Source organism: Protopterus annectens, chromosome 2.part2 (genome assembly GCF_019279795.1).
Source record: "Protopterus annectens isolate FY-2018-M chromosome 2.part2, PAN1.0, whole genome shotgun sequence".
NCBI lineage: Eukaryota > Metazoa > Chordata > Ceratodontiformes > Protopteridae > Protopterus > Protopterus annectens.
The window spans coordinates 836897546-836919347 of NC_056730.1; the positions used below are offsets into that span (position 1 = coordinate 836897546).

General features: G+C 40.5%; 1 protein-coding gene across 2 annotated transcripts in view; it reads left to right on the plus strand.

The window, feature by feature from the left end:
- Window positions 1-21802, plus strand: part of POLR3G (RNA polymerase III subunit G) — a 567212-nt gene that overhangs the window by 451845 nt on the left and 93565 nt on the right. The window contains exon 6 of one of the 2 annotated variants that reach the window (XM_044064179.1): window positions 390-460. In XM_044064179.1, the coding sequence (XP_043920114.1) occupies window positions 390-460 (71 nt within the window). The remainder of the gene's footprint in view (window positions 1-389; window positions 461-21802) is intronic. The other variant, XM_044064180.1, reaches the window with a different exon arrangement.

Genomic DNA, 21802 nt, shown 5'->3' on the forward strand with positions numbered 1-21802 from the left:
AAAAATTTCAAGCCTGCAAAATCAGTATGTGGTTTGAGGACTAGAAACCCTAATGGCAGTTGCCTAATTCTGTTGCTTTCACTCAAACTATATTTATAAATTCAGGCAATTGTTAGTGAAGAGAATTAAGGGCATGATTTGTGGACGAGCTTCATCCTATAGTCCTGGGTTTGATTTCATCAATGTCCATTACTTGCTGTTATTCTGAACAAGTAACTTAACCGAGAATTCTCCTGATTTGCCCCTGAAAATATGCACTTGTATTTAGTACACTTAACTGTTGAATACATTTAAAAATGCATTTCTGAATATAATATGTGCATAACGTAGTGGGATATAGGAGTAGAATGTTTTTAGTAACTGCATTAATTCTGATTCTTCCTCCCCAGCAGGACCCAGAAAGGTTAAAAGCAAGCAAGCACCTCGTGCAGGACATGAAGATGTAATGAAGAAGTTAGATGTAAGTGATGTAATGTTTAGCAATAGAAAGACAGAAAAAAGCAATAGTAGGTTTGCTAATTGCTTAGCTACAAAGCAGCACGGACATGTATTAAGTGAGAATAGGCTGCCTGACCTCAGACAGTAAAGAAAGTTCAGCATAAGCATGCAGTTCTTGGGTGTTTACTTACACCTTTGGCTGGTGGTTAAAACAAATATGTATAAGTATCGGGTATGCAAACAGATAACCAGCTTCTAATACCTCCCCCTACACCAGTCCTCTCATTTTTATTTCCCTGTCTCCCACTGTCTCCTTCCCTTCTATTCGTTCTCCCTCAATTTCCTCTCCTCCCCTGTCTATCATAATAAACTTCTACCTCTCTGTCTCACTGTTTAACCACTTTATCTCCATGCTATTCTTTTTGTATACATACTGTATATAATCAAACAGGAATTATGAAGGCATTATTCCTTTTATGATATTGTACCCTAACGTATTTTGCAGGTGATTGTAAATGTTATCTTGTTAACTGTTTAGTTGCAAAAGATATTTTCTTATCTGTTTGTATAATTTAAAACTCACTGAGGAGCTTTTCTCCCTGGGTCGCCACTGAAAATGAGCCAAACACTCAGTTGGACTAACCCGGTTAATAATTGTAAAATAAATAAAATAAGTAAACCATATAATGTGGCTGGCTAATACAGATAGCAGTATATACTGTTCCACTTTCCTTGGCAAATGTAAATGTCCAATATTTAGCGATGGGTATCTTATCATATACCATACAAAAGATTTCGGTGTTTTGATGCAAAAGGAGTTATTTTTGCAATTAATTTTGATAAGTACCACCCCCTTGAAACTTTTCTTGATGTTGAACACTCCTGACATGATGTCATGAAAAATTGAACCCACAATACCTCCCTTCTTAAAGTGGTGTATAAACTTTTGCCATGCTAAGTGCAGCAACAGTGAATCTTGAATACTAGAAAGATGTTTGTATGCCAGAGGTGGAGCATTTACATTAAAGATTAACTTGTGATCTTTTAGTGAAACCATAATGTAAATGAGTATCTGTTTATCTAAAGAAGAATGTTTTTAATTCCCCATAATGCTTTGCTGGTGTATGTAAATCATTGCCAGTAGCTAGCATGACATCAAATAGTGGGTTTGGGCATAAGGAAAAGCTTGAGTAGACAGGGAAACTAAACCTCAAAAAACATGTCATAATCTTTATTCTGTTTTCACACCACTTGCAACTTTTAATTCCATTTCTGAGTGTACTCCTGATGTTCTGCATAAAGGGGGACAATCAACTGATCAGGGAAATTACAGACCCATACATTTGACTAGCCTTATATGTAAGCCCATGGAAAGAATAACAATGACATAAGAATCCTCCAAACACTGGACCCAACCCAATTTGGCTTTGTCAAGGTGAGGTCATGCCTACTAAATCTGGTGGACTTCTTTGAGATAGTCACTAAGGCTATAAATGAGAGTAAAACAGTACATACCACCTACCTCGACCTGGCCAAGGCATTTGACATCATCCCCCACTCAGGTATTATAAATAAATTCACAAAACTGGTCATAAATCCCTACATCCCCAGATGGATAGCCAGTTGGCTCAAGGACAGGACACATGGTTAAAGTGGGTGAATCTAGATCTAGCAAGAGACCAATTACTAGTGGTGTGCCATAGGGCTCAGTGCTGGGACCACTGCTGTTTGGAATATACTGGAAGGCCTCTAGATGACAAAGTTTGCCATCGACTACAAGCTGGGGGAAATCACTGAATCCCCCAGTGATGTAGATATCCTTCAGGAGGGACTAGATCAGACAAATGATTGGTGCAAGAGCCATGGCCCAAAACTAAATGTGAAAAAATGCATTATCATACCCTTTGGGAGGTCAAATACCCCTGCAAATTATAACATTAATAGCACATCCCTAAGTGTAGACTCAGAGGTGAGAGATCTAGGTACATAGATGATTAATAGCCTAAACTTTGACCACCATTATGTCCACAGTGGTGAAGTCCTCCTATGTGGCACAACCTTTAAGTAAATGTATGGCATCCAGATCCAAGGAAATTATAGTCCCACTTTACTCAGCCTTCATTAGACCAGTAATTGAGTACAATGCACCATTTGGCATGTACGTGACTAGGCATTTACAGCAGCTGGAGCAATCTCAGAGGTTCCTAACAGAAAATACAGGATGTAAACAACATGTTGTGTGTGGATAGACTGACCCCTAATCCCTTTCACTCTGTCTCCTCCAGACTATGCAAGCAATAATGCCCAACAGGATGTGTGTTAATGTGTAATTAATGCTCGCCCAGGGGTGTTGTTAAGGCCCGTTGCCTCAGGTGGAAGGCCTCTACACCCCTGGAAGGGCATTAATTACACATTAACACACACCCTGGAGGGCATTATTATGCTTACAGAATAAGCTCTCTGTAAAATTCTTATGTTTTACTTATGTATTTTTTTTTTAAGTTCTATTTTATTTTTTAATATATTTTTGATGTAAAATAGTTCACCCGCCTAATGTTTCTTACTTGCTGTAGTATATGTTAATGGTGTTGGAGAAAGCGTTTTATATCCAAAATATATTTAAAAAAAATAAAAGTATTTGTAAGTAAAACACAACAATTTTACAGAAAGCCCATTCTCTAAGGGCTGGCAGAGATCATTCTCTCTTCACTCTGTCTCGTACTTGCTGCTAGGGCATTGTTAGTTCTCTTTCGCACTTCATTCGCATACAGTCTCTCTCTCTCTCTCACCATACCATTTTTGCAGAATGTCCAGATTTTTGCCTCAAAATTTTGGTCTGTTCCTCATAAAATTTATGGTTTTCAGGCAAATCACTGGGATGATCTAAAGAATGAAATCACTAAATAATGACATACTTTTGAGTTTTAAACTTCATATCCTTTAGAAAATGAATTTTAATACAAACACTGTTATTTTAGCTACTTTCTAAGTTTATAAGAGCGATGTTTAAAATTTGTCTTTGTTTTTGGGTCTGTCCTCCATGATATATCAGGTTTTGTCCAGATTTCTTGGCATAAGGGGTTGAGAGGTATGTCGCACACACACACACACACACACACACACACACACACACACACACACACACACACACACACACACACACACACACACACACACACACACACACAGTCTCTCACATGCTTTATTTTTTTTTATTTTACACTTACTAAACAGCAAAGGTGCTGCTTAGCAAGTGTAAAATAATGGTTCGCTCGCTCTCATTTTCACTGACGAGCAAACACACACACCTTTTTCTTGTCTTCTTTTTTTTTTGACATTTTACTGCGGTGGTGGTGCTGTGGTAGCATTGTTGCCTCACAGTAAGATGTTGTCCTGTTCGATTCTCAGCTAAAGCGTCTTCTGTGTGGAGACATGCATGAATGGACGTACCTTCGTTGAAGGTTGTGCGTCAGGGCTGGCAACTCGGTACATAAAAATCTACTGCCAATCATTAGCGGACCGGAGTTCTGCTGTGGTGACCCCTAACCGGGAAAAGCCGAAAGATATAACAACGCTCACTAAACAGTAAAAGCACTGTTTAGCGAGCATAAAATGGTGGCCATTTCGTTTTCTGAGTCCGAGCTCCACGCAGCATTATAAGCTGCTGTGAAGGGGCAGACTTGTTTTTTGGTGGGCAATACTTGTACATTAATACCATGTTGGAGAACATTCATTCTCCAATCAGGGTACTGATGTACAGTAAACCCATTTTCTAACAAGGAGTGACCTATGCCTAACCTAAAAGCCACTCATAAATCCAGCCCCAATTGAGCTGCTACACATCCAGAAAACAAAATGCATGAGGGTCACATGATCTAGGGATCTGTAGTAGTCAGCAACTCATGTAAAACATGCTGGAGAGACAGATAATTCTCTCAGAGATTGCCCCTTCTTTGGAATAGATTTCCTATTCAAGTTAAGCAGAGCCCTTCTCTGGCCCTCTTCAGATGTTGTTTGGATCAATACATGGGGAATCACAAATTCACATCTGAGGTAGTGCTTGTGTCCCTTATGAACAGGGCCAATCTGTAAAATACTCAAGGCATTGGCATAAACACATGCCATTCTTTTGCCCATAAAGACCATATATTCGGTAAAATTGTGTTATACTGGCTAGGCTTATAAGAGCTTGTAAACAGCTAGCCTAGTAATCTCCAATGAACTTGTAAAACAGATGTGTAAGAGCATATTTTAACTCGCGTGTGTCCATATTTACAAAATGGAGGGGGATGTAGCATGAACATCTTTCAAATGAGCTATCACTGTAATGTAAAGCACACAAGTAAATAATTATGGTAGGGCAAACTGAAACTGTGCCAACAGACAGAACGTTTCTTAATGCATATGCTAAGGCACTACATGGTACATTTCTTCTGAAGCCAGTGTTATGACATATTGGCCTTTAAGCTTGATTTCTATCCCCCATGTACTCCTTTTTCATCTTCCACACACGTGTCTGAATTCGAATGCATTGATATCTGACTTAGTTTGTTTTAAAGAGGAATATATTCTGCATACTGGATGCACTTTTTTTATCTGTTCGTGTTTGTCTTTAACAACAAGTTTCTTAACTTGCTGTCTGTTCCCATACACATGCATGCTAAGCATGTTTTCAAACAAAATCAGGTCAGACATGATCTTGACATCTGTTAATTTAAACTTTTTATCCTTTTTGCCAAATTTCATGATGCTGTATTTCTTGACATAAAAGGAAAGGTTATTAGGAGTATGCTGGCTGTATATGTTTTCTAATTTATGCTGAAGAAATTCATCATCCTGTACTGTTACCAGTTTGCAATCATTCAGATAGTTGATTTAGAATTCATGTTCTGCAAAGAAAAGTTAAAGTAAGATGGGACATCTAGAATAAATCTTGGGAGGCTGCTGATTACTTCTTTAATGAATGATAAGTTAACCCTATACTCTGAACTGTTATGTTTATATACTGTAACCAGTATTGAACCATTTGAATTAGATAATTGGCAACAATGAGAGATTAATTGATGTTGGATCCCTTTATGAGAGGTAGTATTGAATGCTGTAGTAAGGTCCAGATATGCAGCAGTGTTACTTTCATGAGGGAAGGCACTGGATTTAGAAGATACAGTTTCTGTTTCTGCTGTCATGACCCTTAACAGGAAAAGCTGAAAGGAGAAGTTTATTTTTGTTTCTTCTAACTGTGTAGTAGGTCTCACTAACTTTAGACAGTTTCTACTGTGGCATTATCCATAATTTTAAAGAGTATACAGCTGAGGCTAATGGGTCTGAAGTGCATGAATACAGGTGCCTGCTGCTAGAGATGAGGGAAAATATCCAGAGGCTAAGAATCGATTTAGTATAATAGAAAGTGATTTAGCTGAGTTATCTTTAATGCCGTTTAGGAAGCTACCTGATATACTGTCAGATCCCACACAGCTAGTATTTCTAATTGTATCTGTTGCTGCTGTAATCATACCAATGTGAATAAAATGAGCTTCACTTTTTCTTTATATTTGTGGCTTTCACAAACTGACACATTTATACCTTTCTACCTCCTGGCTGGCACAAGGGCAAAGCCAAACTTAATGGTGGGATAAAGGCCCAGAAACGGTGACAGTTTTTTTTTTTTTAAATACTGCTCTTATAAACTTAGAAAATTGATGGAATAACAGGATTTGCATTAGTATGGATTTTCTGAAGGGTGTGAAGTCTGAAACTGTCTTTCACTAATTAGTGACCAATACTCAATGATTTGTCAAACAAAAATTTTTTGACGAACAGATAAAAAAATAGAAGGCAAAAATCTGAACAGCTGAGCCGTATGGACACAGAACTTTACTTTCAGTATATTTACTGCTTTCTGTAGTTGAGTTATTGTTTACTACTAAATTTGCTGCTTTCTGTAGTTGAGTTGTTTGCTACTAACGTTGCTCTATTTACACCGAGGTTTTCTAATGCATTTATAGAAGGCCTTGTTATTTCCTTTGCCTGTAGTGATATGATTCTCTTCATAGTCTGAGCCTGATTATTAAGGGCAGTAAGTATTTTTTGTGCTCTAGTCTGGATTTTGTTTTTTAGGGTAAGAACCATTTTAAAGGCTGTTTAGTAGTCCTTTTTTATTGCGTACATTTTTTTTTGGGTTCCACAAAAAAGGTTTGTTTTTGCATTTCCATGTATATTTTCCCTGTGTCCCTGATTTTGCTTTCTTGGGATGTCAACACAAATCCAAGACCTATTTTCAATAATAACTTAGCCAAGCTTGTGAAAAAGCATATGGTCCAGTACAATAACCCACATAAATTGTAGAAAAATAAATAAAAAGTTAGCTAACTAGCTGTGTTTTGACTGTAACATCTCCTCGCCAGCATAGTATTATTTGTTTACCAGGGTAGTTACTGATCGATATTGTCCATTTTCAGGCTCAGCCTGGGTGAAATACAAAATAAAATAAAAAAGACAGAAATGTAAACAGTAACAGAGTGGCTAAAATCACTTGCATAGAAAAACTGTATGTATATTATAGTAAATAAGCAGAGTGTAGTGTACAATATTTACATTAGCTTCTGAAGTGGGTCAAGCTTCAGTAATGCTGTGAAAAGGAGAGAGGGACAGTGTCAGGTGGTATGTCCAGCACTGAAGCAATGAGCATTTGGCTTGTAATAACTCATTAACCCCGAGTACCTCCTCATGGCGCCTGTGTGTTTAAGCCCGAGCGTGCCATGAGAAGATACAATTTTCAAGCCCTTACTCTCGAGTGCTTCCACAAGCGAGAGAAAGTGTACTGCTGATTTTTAGTTCACCTTAATGTAAAACACTCTGAAATCGTAACTAAATATGTAATTTATCATATCTAGTTACGATTCAGTATGTTTTAACATTAAGGTCACATTGAAGTTTTTTTTAGAAAAAGCGTTTGAAAAGTTCTTGCTAAGCAAGTGGTGGCAGCCAATCGGCTTCTTGCATTCCGAGCCACCACTTGCATAACACCTCCACCCCCAACCTAAGCTTCTTTTGTTCTCCCCTAATAAATAGTGGGTCCAGCAGCAGGTGTTTCCTTCTTTCTGCGAAGAACTGGAGATTTTACCTGCTACTGAATCCTCTATTTTATTTGGGGATTCTGCACCTATCGCCTGAGCTACAAGTAGTTTCCGGTTCAGCTTTGCCCAAGGAGTTCCCGGTTTAGCTTTTCCAGTCAAGGTAAATATGTGCTTTTTTCACTCTGTGATTCATTTTCAGTTAATAACTAGGTGAACGTAATTTTTTTTAAATTACATTGGTGAAGCTGTATTCTGCATTTAGTATGACATTGTGTGTCGAGGGCTGGGTATGAGGGTTCTCCCTCTGCAATTACAACAACAGCAGCAGGTACTCTCTCTCTGATCCGTAGTGAGGGATTAGGTGAACAGGTTTAGAAGCACTGCCACTGATCAGCATATCCTCCGTTGGCACACCAGTTTTTATGTGCTCGCTTTTCTGGTTGCTGTTGAACCGTTTGTTGCTGATAAGACGAAAGTTGTGAGGCATTAATCACTTTCAGTTTCCTTTCCAAACAGTGTTTTTTAAATAAAAAAAATACACAAGTAACATAGGTATAATCTAAAGGCTTTTGGAAGCACCAGCAACTTGTTACATATAGTTCATGCTTTTGCTGTCTTCAGTATGAGTGCCTTTCTGTTTGTCCATTCTGTCTGGGCTGCTAGATTAACTGTAAAATGAGACAGTTATGTTCTTGTTTATCACTTGCTAGTAATTGGAGGGTACAGATGAGAAATTGTTTGTTTTTTTGTTTTCACTGCTACAATAAAAGTCGTAAACAAGACCGAGCAGTTTATGTGCTTTTAAGAGGCGAATTGCCTAGCTTTGATTTTGCTTCTGGGTCCTGTGTTGCTGAGCGTTAACTCTTCGTGGTTTTGGTTTGCTTTTTTTGGACTTCCTGGAGGGTACAGATCTTTATTATTATTGTTGGTTTGTAATGGGAGCTTATGCTATGCCTCTATAGGAATAACTGCTTCAAAATAGATCTCAAACAATACTCCGATCAGTCCTTGTCATGCTGTGGGGTGCAGAAAGGTTTTGATAAAATCACCGCAGTCTGTTTTGGGTATAGTGTGGTAGGTACGTACGATCTGCAAGATGTTATCGGGCTTTCCACCGGCAGGTTGTGTTTGGTGGGGAGGGGTCTATGTAGTTACTAGCGCGCGGGGGTGGGAATAGCCAATCGCATTCCGATTTTTTACTTTCACCAAGCAAGCTTTTTGATACTTGACTGATATACCAAGGTGAACTGTGTAGTATGGATACCAAAAAGTTAATGTCTCCATCAATTCTCTTCCTGGAAGAAATGCATCAAGTGCTAGCGAATATATATATATATAATCAGAAACGAGCGAACTACTGAAAGCGGACTCTTTATTCACACTTGGTAAGCGCTTTCACTGACTGTAATATGCCCATGCTGTTTTTGTTTACTAGTTTTAGCAATTTTTTCGTTGTTGATAAGTAAAATATAATCCAAGGCAGAGTCGGCAGACCCGTGCATGTGGAATGGTATCTTGCCAGTTATGTACAAGATGAAAGCATTACTGCATTCTCCTAAGTATGTAGCTTTGACGGTTTACCGGGGCAGGAAGGGACACGTATGTTCTAACCAAGCTGTATGCTAATTGTCTATTCTATAGTTATGAAAGTTTTAGTGTGTGTGTACATAGAAGACAGACTTGCACCTAGTTTTTAGTTTGCTTTTTCAGTCATCCTTAGCAGAAGGTTCATTCACAGTAGTGTGATAAAAGAAGTGTGCATTTTAATGATATTTTCAAGTAGTGTAGTAACCTAAAATATGGCACCTTGGAAAAGTGTAGTCCACCAAGATGCAAGATGTTGAGAGGGGCTAGAGAATGTGCATGTATTTTTGTCTCTCTCTATTGGGCATACTGATCTTCCTGTGAACATAGCTCTCAATTGTCCAGATTTTCCCTTGTATTCTGTTTGTCATAAAATTTTGTTTTTCTGGCCCATTTTTTTCAAATTGATGAGGATTAAGGTCAGAAAATGTTGATAGTCATTTGAGTTTCAGACTTCATACCCTTCGTAATAGGGCAAAACCTGTTATTCTATTGACTTTTTACAATTAAGCAATGTTTAAAATTGTCCCTATCTTTGGGCCTTTATCCTCCCATTATTTATGGCTTTGTCCAGATCCCTGAATGGGGCCTGTATGTTGTACTCATAGGCAGATAGCAAAGTTTTTTGGGACATAGGTTATGGAAATTATGATTTTTTTTCATATTTTGGTAAATAACTTTGCAAGGGAGCATCTGAATGTGCCAAGTAATATCTCATTTTGAAGAAAGTATTGCTGGTTCCAACATAGTATAATAATTGTTCCTGTATGTTTGACACGTGCAGATATCAAAGTTTGTTTGGTACTTATGGTTATGGAAATTATGATTTTTTTCATATTTTGGTAAATAACTTTGAAAGGAAGCATCTGAATGTGCCAAGTAATATCTCATTTTGAAGACCCATTATAGCATGATATAAATTGAGGTCACTATATTGTAGGATACCATGCTATATTGAGCAAGTTAGGAAGTAGGATTTCTCTGAAAAAAAATTTTACTTTGGTATAGGAGTACTGAAGGAAGACAAGATGTCTGGTAATGTATCTACAATGCACTGTATACCTATCATGGATGTCAGACACAGGGAGATCAACCAGTACATCTTAAATGTTCAATGTTTTATATCAAACTCAAAGCTTAGAAAGGCCTTCAAAGAGTTTGTTAACAACAGATCTTAAGTCAAATGCTCTGTCACAGTTGTCCAAATCTCTTTCAAACGATGGAGTTTACAATTGTTATCCTGAGTGACATTTATACTTTGTATTGTTAAATGATCTGAATTTTTTTCTTGGTATTAATGTATGACAGTATAAAATTGTTTTGTGGGGCTTTTCAACTGGGCCTCTGCTGAAAAGGCATTTTTTTCCTAGCTGGACTTTACCAGTGAAAAATGAAAATAAATAAATACATGTATACATACATACATGTATGGGTCTACTTTATAGGTTCATAGGTTCATACTAGGCTATCTGCCCTAGGGCATTTATAAGCCTAGCCAGAATGTGTTTGGCTTTCGCCACCCATTTTAAATGAATTTTGCTATGCCCTTTTTCGAGGTTAGTATACTCTGCCTCTGTCTAACAGTGACACAGAAGTGATACCTGGGGTAAACCTACAATCTTCCATCCACTCATCAAGATTCCTCTTGAAGAGAGTCAGTGAGGGACTCTGCCTAACCTGGACTGGGATTTTATTCCAGAGTGAAGGGAGCCTCTGGGTTATGAATCTGTCGCTCCAGCATGTCCTATTTATTTCAGTGCTGAGGTTCAAGTCTCTCGAGCGCGTAGCTCGATGGGATTTGGATTTTCTGAGGTGCAGCATGTCCATTAATTCCGGGTTGGACATGGCTTTATACATCAGGCACAGATCGCCTCTGAGCAGGTGGTATGCCACTGAATAGAGCTGGAGTTTCTTTAACCGGGCAGCATATGGCATCTGTTTGAGCCCTTTGATCCTCTTGGTGAGGAACTTTTGGGGTCTTTCCAATTGCTGCAGGTGTCTGGTAAGGTACATCCCAAAAGGGGCATTGTACTCAATTATGGGCCTGATGAGGGATGAGTAAAGAGGCACGATGACCTCCCCTGATCTAGATGTGAATCCCTTCATGATTAGATGGGCTATATAAAATGTTTTTCTAACCACTTTGGCCACGTGATTGCTATCAACTTGGGTATCCAGGTCACAAATTGCTTCTTCCGTACTTAATGGATTACCACCTATGTGGTAATTTGTGGGCACTTTGTTTTTGCCAAAGGGGATGACTATACACTTTTTGGCGTTTAGCTTGAGGCCATGGCTCTGGCACCAGTTGTCTGTTTCTATGAGGCCCTTTTGTAGGATGCTTGTGTCGGCTGGAGAGTCGATTATGGCATCCAGTTTGCAGTCATCTGCGAACTTGGTCAGCCACAGTCCTTCCGTGTTAGCCTGTACCTCCGAGAAATATATACCGAACAAGAGAGGTCCCAGGACTGAGCCTTGTGGGACGCCACTTGTAACTGGTTTGGAGTCTGACATGGCTCCAGCAATTCTAACCATGTGGGTTCTGTCCTTGAGCCAGTTTGCAACCCATCTAGTGACATAGGGGTTTATATTTAAGCTGGTGAGCTTATCTATAATGCCCGAGTGGGGTATTGTATCGAAGGCTTTTGCAAGGTCCAGGTAGGCTGTGTGGACCACCTTTCCCTCATCAATGGCCTTGGTGACTGTTTCAAAGAAATTGACCAGGTTTAAGAGGCAGGATCTGCCCTTAACAAAGCCGAACTGGGTAGGATCCAGTGTCTGTAGGTCCCCAAATATCTTTATTTATGAGGTCCATGATGATCCTTTCCATAGCTATGCAGACCAAGCTAGTCAGGCTTATGGGGCGATAGTTTCCAGGATCCGTTGAGGCACCACCTTTGTGGAGAGGGACCACTAATGCTGTACGCCACTCTTTGGGTACATATCCTGTAGTAAGGCTGAGATTGAACAGTAGTTTTATGTTTGGGTTTAGCTCTTGTTGGAGTTCATGTAGGACGCAGCCCGGGACACCGTCTGGTCCCATTGATGCTGTGTTTTTTGCTTTAGAGAGGGCGGCTCTTACCTGAGCATCTGAGATGTCAGGGGGGCAGCACTCTGCTGGGATAGATATTTGCCCTTTTGGTGGGGAAGGGGGGGAGAAGTTTGCGCTGAACCTGTCAGCTAGGATGTTGGCAATATCTGTGGGTTTGGTGTATTTTTTGTCATTTTGGACTAATTCTGAGCATATCTGGGAATTCCCACCCAGGTTCCTAACATAACTAAAGAAAGCCTTGTGATTATCCTTAGTGTCCTGTGCAGTTTTTCTCTTGAAGCTGGCCTTAGATGATTTTATGAGTGCCCGTAGTTTTTTGCTAATACTGATCAGAGATGCCTTCCCTTTTTGGGACCTCAGAAGCTGCAGCTGTGAATCAGATATGGCTGTAAATGCTGAAATGAGTTGGCAAGGTTGGTTTGGCAGCAAGAACACTGTTCAACCTCAATGTGGCAAGTAAGGTGCAGGCAGCGTCTATGCACAGGTAAAGCTGGGTGGCAATCTCTGTCATTAAGTAAGGAGATAAAACAGTATAACAGAACTTTATGTTGAAAGACTCAGGGAAAATCAGTTGACAGTTAATTCTTGGATTCAGAAGTGCAGATTCTTTGCAGAATGGACTACCTCTTTAGTGTTATGCACTTCTGTGAACATTTGCGAATACAAACTATGCTTGGTTGTAAATTTAGAGAAGGCTTTAGATTATGCGCTCCTACATGTGTTTCTGTAGGTTCTGTGGGAGGATAAGTTCCCAGGTTACTGAAATATGTGATTCAGTTCCTGTATCAATGCAATGAGTATCAGATATCTCCTCTTGGCATTAACTAATATTTTGTTAGGATTGTTATTGGAATGCACTAAGCTAGCAATAATTGACAGGGTATGTGTTATCGTGTAGGTTCAGGGTTTCTATACCCCTGGAAAGGCATTATTTACACAATAACACATTCTGGAGGGGTCCCTATCACTTTGTTGAATGAACTATTTATGGAATACCACCTCTCTGTTGAACTTTATTTATCAAAACATAATCCATCAAACATTTGTTTTAGCAAACTTTTTCCCAGGGAGAAAAACTAATTGGCCATCATTGGGAGTTTGCCCTTTTCCCCACTGTAGTGCCATCTCAGAGTTGGCATATTTAGTTAGGGGGTGGGGGGAACAGCCCCCCACCTGGGTGGCTTTTAAATTTTCTGTTTTTTGTGATGGTGCTAGGTTAGCCGACTAATTTTTCTCCCTGGGAAAAAAATCACTAAAACGAGCATTTGATGGGTTAGGTTTCAATAAATAAAGTTCAAAGAAGTGGTATCTGATAAATAGTTTGTTCGACAAAGTGATGTAGACCCCCCTGGAGGGCATTATAGTGTTTAGAGAATAGGCTATATGTTAAATTGTTTAGAATTTATTTTTTATTACTATTTTATATATTTTTTTAGTAAATTTGATGTAAAATAATTCCTCTTCCTACTGTTTCAGACTTGTAGTATATGCTGGCAAATCATTGGAGGCTGAAGTCACTAAATAATGAGTTGCATTTCAGTTTTAAACTTTATCATGGCTCTTTACTAATCAAAGACAGATCTCAACAGAACCAGGAACAAGTCCAGAAGTAACCAGGGACACTTTCAAAATATTATCACTATTAATCTGAGACACTGACAGATTACGAGAATATGAATTAGTATACATTTTCTGAAGTAAAAATTCTGTCACTCTATTTATTGTCATTGTGTATTAAGTATAATTACCAGATTTCTCAAAAAGTCCCCAATTTTAGGGGAGATTAAGAGAGGCAGAGCTAAAACTTGAGTCAAAATCAGGGATGCCCCTGAAAATCAGGGGCAGGTGAGAGGTATACACCTCATCCAACAGAGATTGCATATTGATATAAATCATGTTGTTATAGCAACTTTCTAATTATATAACAGCAATATTTAAGATCTGTCCTTATTTATAAACATTTGTTCTCCCATTATTTTAGGCTTTATCTGGATTTATTGAGCTAAGAGGTTGAGAGATATACGTACCTTTAAAGAGCTGCGTCCACTCTTCAATCTTTCTCTCACTCTCTCTCTCTCCTGTACCCCGAATATAAGGAATGGCTACTCAACAGATAATCTGATGCAATTTCCCACCTGCGCATTGGGTGTTTATTTCTGATTTTTTTCCTTTTGGTGCTTGTACATACCAGGAAATGTTACTGAATGGTTGTTTTTGGGAAATCTTTCATTCTGGTGCCTGTGCATGCATTATATTGAAGGGCTTGACTGGGTGAATGCTTCATTTTGGTGCTTGTACATACTAGGAAATGTTACACACATTTCGTTTGGGGAAGTGTTTAATTTTGGTGATTGTGCATACCTCAACATTCTACTGAAGGGGTTGCTTGGGTGAAGTGTTCATGCTGGTGGTGTCACATACTAGGAAATGTTACTGTAGTGTTTTTCGGGGGAAACGTTTTATTGAGGTGCATGTATACCAGGACAGTAATGTTACTTAGGGAAATAATTCATTGTATTTCAGGGAAGTACTTGTGGATACATGGTCTGACTGCTGAAGTGACCGCTGGGCAAAATAGTTTGTGCTTTTTGGTGCTTGTGCATACACAATACAAACAACTCGATGGTTTACTGGAGAAGCATAGAAATTAAGTGTGACAATTTCATACGGTTACATTACTTAAAATACAGCACAGAAATGTATTTATAGTGTAATATACTAGCATATAAGACATCGGATACACCATTGAGTAAATAGTGTAAAATAAGCAGACAATCACTTCTGCTTGTAGTATTCTGTTTGTGATTAGTAGTTTCATGAGTGAGATATTCTTCATGTGTGTGTGTGTGTGTGTGTGTGTGTGTGTGTGTGTGTGTGTGTGTGTGTGTGTGTGTGTATATGTATATATATATATATATTGCTATATACCCAAGCAGAGCTCCACGTGGTCCTGCAGAGGGGTCCTGGCAACAGAGAACTGAAAGAAGCGACCACTTTCCTGATTTAAGTATTTTTTGGCTTTTTTTATCTGCATTGTCCTCTCTAGCTTTCATTTAACTAGATATAACTGTTTTTGTGTCTATCTGCTGATTTCTGAAGTATCTGCACTTAAAAGTAGCATTTTGGTCGACTCTGGTCGAATAATACTGTTTTTTTGTTAATTTAACTGCTGAGGCTGCCCACTAAAGTGTGCTAGCCTGTGTAAATCGATTTTACTGTTTGCTTAACTGCATTTCTGTGTGCTTTCCTGAAAAAACAAAAACAAAAAAATACTCCTTGTTTTCCCGCCTTTGCTCGACTAGTTAAGACCAGTATACAGGCTTTGCTGTATTCTGGGCTGTGTGTAGTTCCTATGTTGGCCATTTCCTTACTTGGATAGAAGGAAGTTTCTGAGCTCACCAGTGGGAGTGGGGAGCCTTGAGCAGCCTATCTGTCCCTGGGGGAAGTGACCTCAGCACTTGAGCTGTAAATCATTGGTTGCCTTGGACCATTTCTAGCTCTTTTCAAGTTCCCTGTATAAAATCCGCCTCAGGCGTTTTCTGGCTATATACCCAAGCAGAGCTCCACGTGGTCCTGCAGAGGGGTCCTGGCAACAGAGAACTGAAAGAAGCGACCACTTTGCTGATTTAAGTATTTTTTGGCTTTTTTTATCTGCATTGTCCTCTCTGGCTTTCATTTAACTAGATATAACTGTTTTTGTGTCTATCTGCTGATTTCTGAAGTATCTGCACTTAAAAGTAGCATTTTGGTCGACTCTGGTCGAATAATACTGTTTTTTTGTTAATTTAACTGCTGAGGCTGCCCACTAAAGTGTGCTAGCCTGTGTAAATCGATTTTACTGTTTGCTTAACTGCATTTCTGTGTGCTTTCCTGAAAAAAAAAAACAAAAAAAATACTCCTTGTTTTCCCGCCTTTGCTCAACTAGTTAAGACCAGTATACAGGCTTTGCTGTATTCTGGGCTGTGTGTAGTTCCTGTGTTGGCCATTGCCTTACTTGGATAGAAGGAAGTTTCTGAGCTCACCAGTGGGAGTGGGGAGCCTTGAGCAGCCTATCTGTCCCTGGGGGAAGTGACCTCAGCACTTGAGCTGTAAATCATTGGTTGCCTTGGACCATTTCTAACTCTTTTCAAGTTCCCTGTATAAAAATCCGCCTCAGGGCGTTTTTTCTGGCTATATACCCAAGCAGAGCTCCACGTGGTCCTGCAGAGGGGTCCTGGCAACAGAGAACTGAAAGAAGCGACCACTTTCCTGATTTAAGTATTTTTGGCTTTTTTATCTGCATTGTCCTCTCTGGCTTTCATTTAACTAGCTATAACTGTTTTTGTGTCTATCTGCTGATTTCTGAAGTATCTGCACTTAAAAGTAGCATTTTGACTCTGGTCGAATAATACTGTTTTTTTGTTAATTTAACTGCTGAGGCTGCCCACTAAAGTGTGCTAGCCTGTGTAAATCGATTTTACTGTTTGCTTAACTGCATTTCTGTGTGCTTTCCTGAAAAACAAAAACAAAAAAATACTCCTTGTTTTCCGCCTTTGCTCGACTAGTTAAGACCAGTATACAGGCTTTGCTGTATTCTGGGCTGTGTGTAGTTCCTGTGTTGGCCATTGCCTTACTTGGATAGAAGGAAGTTTCTGAGCTCACCAGTGGGAGTGGGGAGCCTTGAGCAGCCTATCTGTCCCTGGGGAAGTGACCTCAGCACCTGAGCTGTAAATCATTGGTTGCCTTGGACCATTTCTAGCTCTTTTCAAGTTCCCTGTATAAAATCCGCCTCAGGGCGTTTTTCTGGCTATATACCCAAGCAGAGCTCCACGTGGTCCTGCAGAGGGTCCTGGCAACAGAGAACTGAAAGAAGCGACCACTTTCCTGATTTAAGTATTTTTGGCTTTTTTATCTGCATTGTCCTCTCTGGCTTTCATTTAACTAGATATAACTGTTTTTGTGTCTATCTGCTGATTTCTGAAGTATCTGCACTTAAAAGTAGCATTTTGGTCGACTCTGGTCGAATAATACTGTTTTTGTTAATTTAACTGCTGAGGCTGCCCACTAAAGTGTGCTAGCCTGTGTAAATCGATTTTACTGTTTGCTTAACTGCATTTCTGTGTGCTTTCCTGAAAAACAAAAACAAAAAAATACTCCTTGTTTTCCCGCCTTTGCTCGACTAGTTAAGACCAGTATACAGGCTTTGCTGTATTCTGGGCTGTGTGTAGTTCCTGTGTTGGCCATTGCCTTACTTGGATAGAAGGAAGTTTCTGAGCTCACCAGTGGGAGTGGGGAGCCTTGAGCAGCCTATCTGTCCCTGGGGGAAGTGACCTCAGCACTTGAGCTGTAAATCATTGGTTGTCTTGGACCATTTCTAGCTCTTTTCAAGTTCCCTGTATAAAAATCCGCCTCAGGGCGTTTTTGCGCTTTTGCGGTTGGCGCTAAGCGCAGCAGCGGTTATACAGGTTTAAACTATTTCTGGCTCCGCCAAGTCTGCTCTTCAATTTTTCCCTTAGAAGCTCTACTCAGTCTATTTAGCTGTATATATTAGCACTTGTTTTCGGAACTTCTATCCTTAGCATGCACTCATAATAAAACAAGCACTCTTACCCTAAAGTAAGCACTACAGGCATCCACTACCCCCTGTGAATACCCACTTCCCTTAAAGGCACAGCACTCCTTATAATATTCTAGTATGTCGAGTGGTAGACCACTAGCATCCTCTCTTGTTTAGCTGGTTAATCTGGGAATCTTAAGACAATGTTACAATTGTCTCATGTACACAGACAACCCTCTCCTCCTTCCTATTAACACATATACTTGTGAGAGATGCAACTATATAGCCAGACTGGAGGCTGAACTCTCTCAACTCAGGACTGGCAAGACCAGACAGGAGGAGATGGTACCCACACCCAAAGCAAAACCAGTCACACATAAAACCACCACTACTACAAACCAAACACATAAGAACACAAAGACATACTCGGAGGCTCTTATAAAAAATTACCAAAACAACAGAGGCCTCCAAAGCAGACACCCAGAAATACACCCCACAAAACGCAACACCTACAACACATACCTCAAGCAACAGGTGTGTCACACAATCACAGCCCCTAAGGCAAAACACTATGCCAGAGACATTAGTAATAGGTGACTCTATAGTCAGACACACCGACGTTCCACTTACCAGGCTGAATAAGGAAAGGGTAACGGTGAGCTGCCTATCGGGAGCTAGGATCCGCCACATTACACGCACTCAGGTCACTCCAAAGCAAGTACAAGTATGATTCAGACATTGTCCATGCGGGTGTGAATGACCTGAGACGTACCTCCCTGGACTACATGAAAAGAGACATTGAGGAGCTCTCCGACTATGTAGCCCAGACTGGTATGACCCTGACCCTGAGCAGCATCCTGCCTTCACCAAGAATGATGCCTCAGTACAAAGACAAAATGATCAGTTTTAACAATTGGCTTAATCACTGGTGTCATTCTAGGGGGATTCAATGTCTGTCAGCCTGGGATGACATGCTGGACAAGCCACGTTGCTTCGCAAGGCATGGCTTGCACCTGTCACCACTGGGCTTCCGGATACTGGCCAAGGCTCTTGCCACCCCCATAGTGCCTTTTTTAGGCAATGCTCAAAGGACAAATCAACCTCCATAAAAGCAAAATGGAAAAAATTAAGGGTAATGCTGCTCAACGCCAGAAGTCTAAATCTCAAGATGCAGGCACTCGAAGCACTTCTCAGTATGGAGAACATCGATGTCTGTGCAGTAACTGAAACCTGGTTCAAGGCTCCTGAGAGCACTCCAGCGCTACCAGGCTATACCTCATATCATGCGTTTCGGCCTCAAGTTCCAGGCCGAACCACAAAGGGAGGAGGAGTGCCCATTTTCATAAAGGACACCTACACCTCTCGATTGGTGGCTACCCATGAAGCATCAGAAACCATACAAGTTTTACTCACCATAGGCAAAACTGCCATACAACTGGTCGCATGTTATAGAACACCCTCCCAATCCCAGGAATCCCATCAAGTATTCCTGAAAACACTGGAGGATATGAATGTCACACCAAACACCATCATATTGGGTGACTTCAACTACCCCAACATAGACTGGGCCCACTATTCTAGCCCTAACACCCTAGCCCAAAGATTCCTGGAATTCATAAACTCAAATGCTATGGAGCAACTGGTCACTTCTCCTACAAGGAGAGATAATATACTTGACCTGATTATCACAAACATGGGGTCCAAATGCTCCGCACCGGATATAAACCCCTCACTAGTAAGATCTGATCATAAACTGATCACGTTGGATGTACATATCCCACCCCACCCCAGAACAAAAGACTACAGTGAAAAACTTTTCAAAAGCTGACTTTGCGCTCCTTAAGTCAGAAATGATATCCTTTAAGCCTACTGGGTTAATGGAAACCACATCCCAAAATGCTGAATCCTTCACAAAAGCCTTCTACGGACATCTCCAAGAATGCATGGATCAAGCAATCCCAACTAAAACCAAGACCCTCTCCACCAAGGGAAAACGCCCGGTTTGGTGGACCCCGGCTATAAACAAACTGTACAACAAAAGAAGGAAGCTACTGCAGGACAAAGCCAAATCCCACAAGGGAAAGGCTTCCCTGATCAGCACAAGTAAAAGACTATGTTCTCTCATAAAACATCTAAAGCAAACTTTGAGAAAAAGATTGCCAAGGATACCAAAGACAATCACAAGGCCTTCTTCAATTATGTCAGAACCTTGGGAAGAAATTCTCAGATATGCTCTGAGTTAGTACACAATGACAAAAAATTCACTGACCCTACCGACATTGCCAATATTCTGGCAGATAGGTTCAGTGCAAATTTCTCGCCTCCCTCACCCCTAAAGATGAAGTAATTATCCCTGCTGAATGTAACCTACCTGTCATCACAGACATACAGGTGAAATCAGCACTCAACAAGGCAAAAACACAGCATCTATGGGACCCGATGGTATCCCGGTTGCGTGTTACGTGAACTTCAAGATGAACTAAACCCGCCCCTAAGAACGCTATTCAATCTTAGCCTCACTACAGGATATGTACCTGAACACTGGCGCACAGCAACAGTGGTCCCACTCCACAAAGGGGGAAATTCTACTGACCCTGGTAACTACCGCCCCATAAGTTTGACCAGCCTGGTCTGTAAGGCTATGGAAAGAATCATCATGGAACTCATAAATGGCGACATTGGGGATCTGCAGACCCTTGATCCCACCCAGTTCGGTTTTGTAAAAGGCAGATCCTGCCTCTTAAACCTGGTTGACTTCTTCGAGACAGTCACTAGTGTCATCGACGAGGGCAAGGCTGTGCACACTGCCTACTTGGACTTGGCTAAGGCCTTTGACACGATACCACACTCTGGCATCATTGACAAGCTCAGCAGCCTAAATGTAAATCCATATGTCACAAGATGGGTAGCAAACTGGCTAAAAAACAGAACCCATAAGGTTAAAATTGCTGGAGCCATGTCAGACTCAAAACCAGTCACGAGTGGTGTCCCACAGGGCTCAGTCTTGGGTCCACTCTTATTCGGCATTTACTTCTCAGATGTGAAAGCAAATATGGGAGGATTATGGCTGACAAAGTTTGCAGATGACTGCAAACTGGGTGCCATAGTTGATTCACCTGCTGACACACACATCCTACAGAAAGGTCTCACTGAAACGGACAACTGGTGCCGGAATCATGGCCTCAAACTTAACGCCAAAAAATGTATAGTCATCCCCTTTGGGAAAAACAAAGTACCCACAAATTATCACGTAGACAATAACCCACTGAATACGGAAGAAGTAATCAGAGACCTGGGGACTCAAGTCGATAGTGACCTCTCCTTTGACAACCATGTTGCCAAAGTGGTCAGAAAGACATTCTACCTTGCCCAAATCATCATGAAGGGATTCTCATCCAGATCAAAGGAGGTCATTGTACCTCTATATTCCTCCCTTGTCAGGCCCATGATTGAATATAATGCTCCATTTGGGATGTATCTCACCCGGCACATGCAACAACTGGAAAGACCCCAGAAGTACCTCACCAAGAGGATCATAGGTCTCAAACATGTGCCTTATCCAGCTAGATTAAAGAAACTCCAGCTCTATTCAGTAGCATACCGCCTGCTCAGAGGTGATTTGTGCCTAACATATAGGGCCATGTCCAACCAGGAATTGATGGACATGCTCCATCTCAAAAATCCAAATCCACCAGAACCACGAGCTAAAGATTTCAACCTCTGCACAAATATGAATAGGACATGCTGGAGGGATAGATTCATAACACAGAGGTTACCCATACTCTGGAACAAAATCCCAGTTCATGTGAGACAGAGCCCTTCATTGCACTGTTCAAGAAAAATCTCGATGCATGGATGGGAGATCGCAAGTTTACCCCGGGAGTCACCTCAGTGTCACTACTAGACAGAGGTATAGTTTACTAAATAATGGGGTCCCACATGTGTCACTACTAGAGAGGCGCAACTATATAGTATGGGGTGGCGTAAGCCACATCACTGTTGGCTAGGCTTATAAATGCCCCCGGGCAGATAGCCTAGTACACTACTATGAAACTATATCACTTTGTGGTAATCTAGAGCAATCCATTGGTAGCTGATTTTGTAGTTGAAAATCCT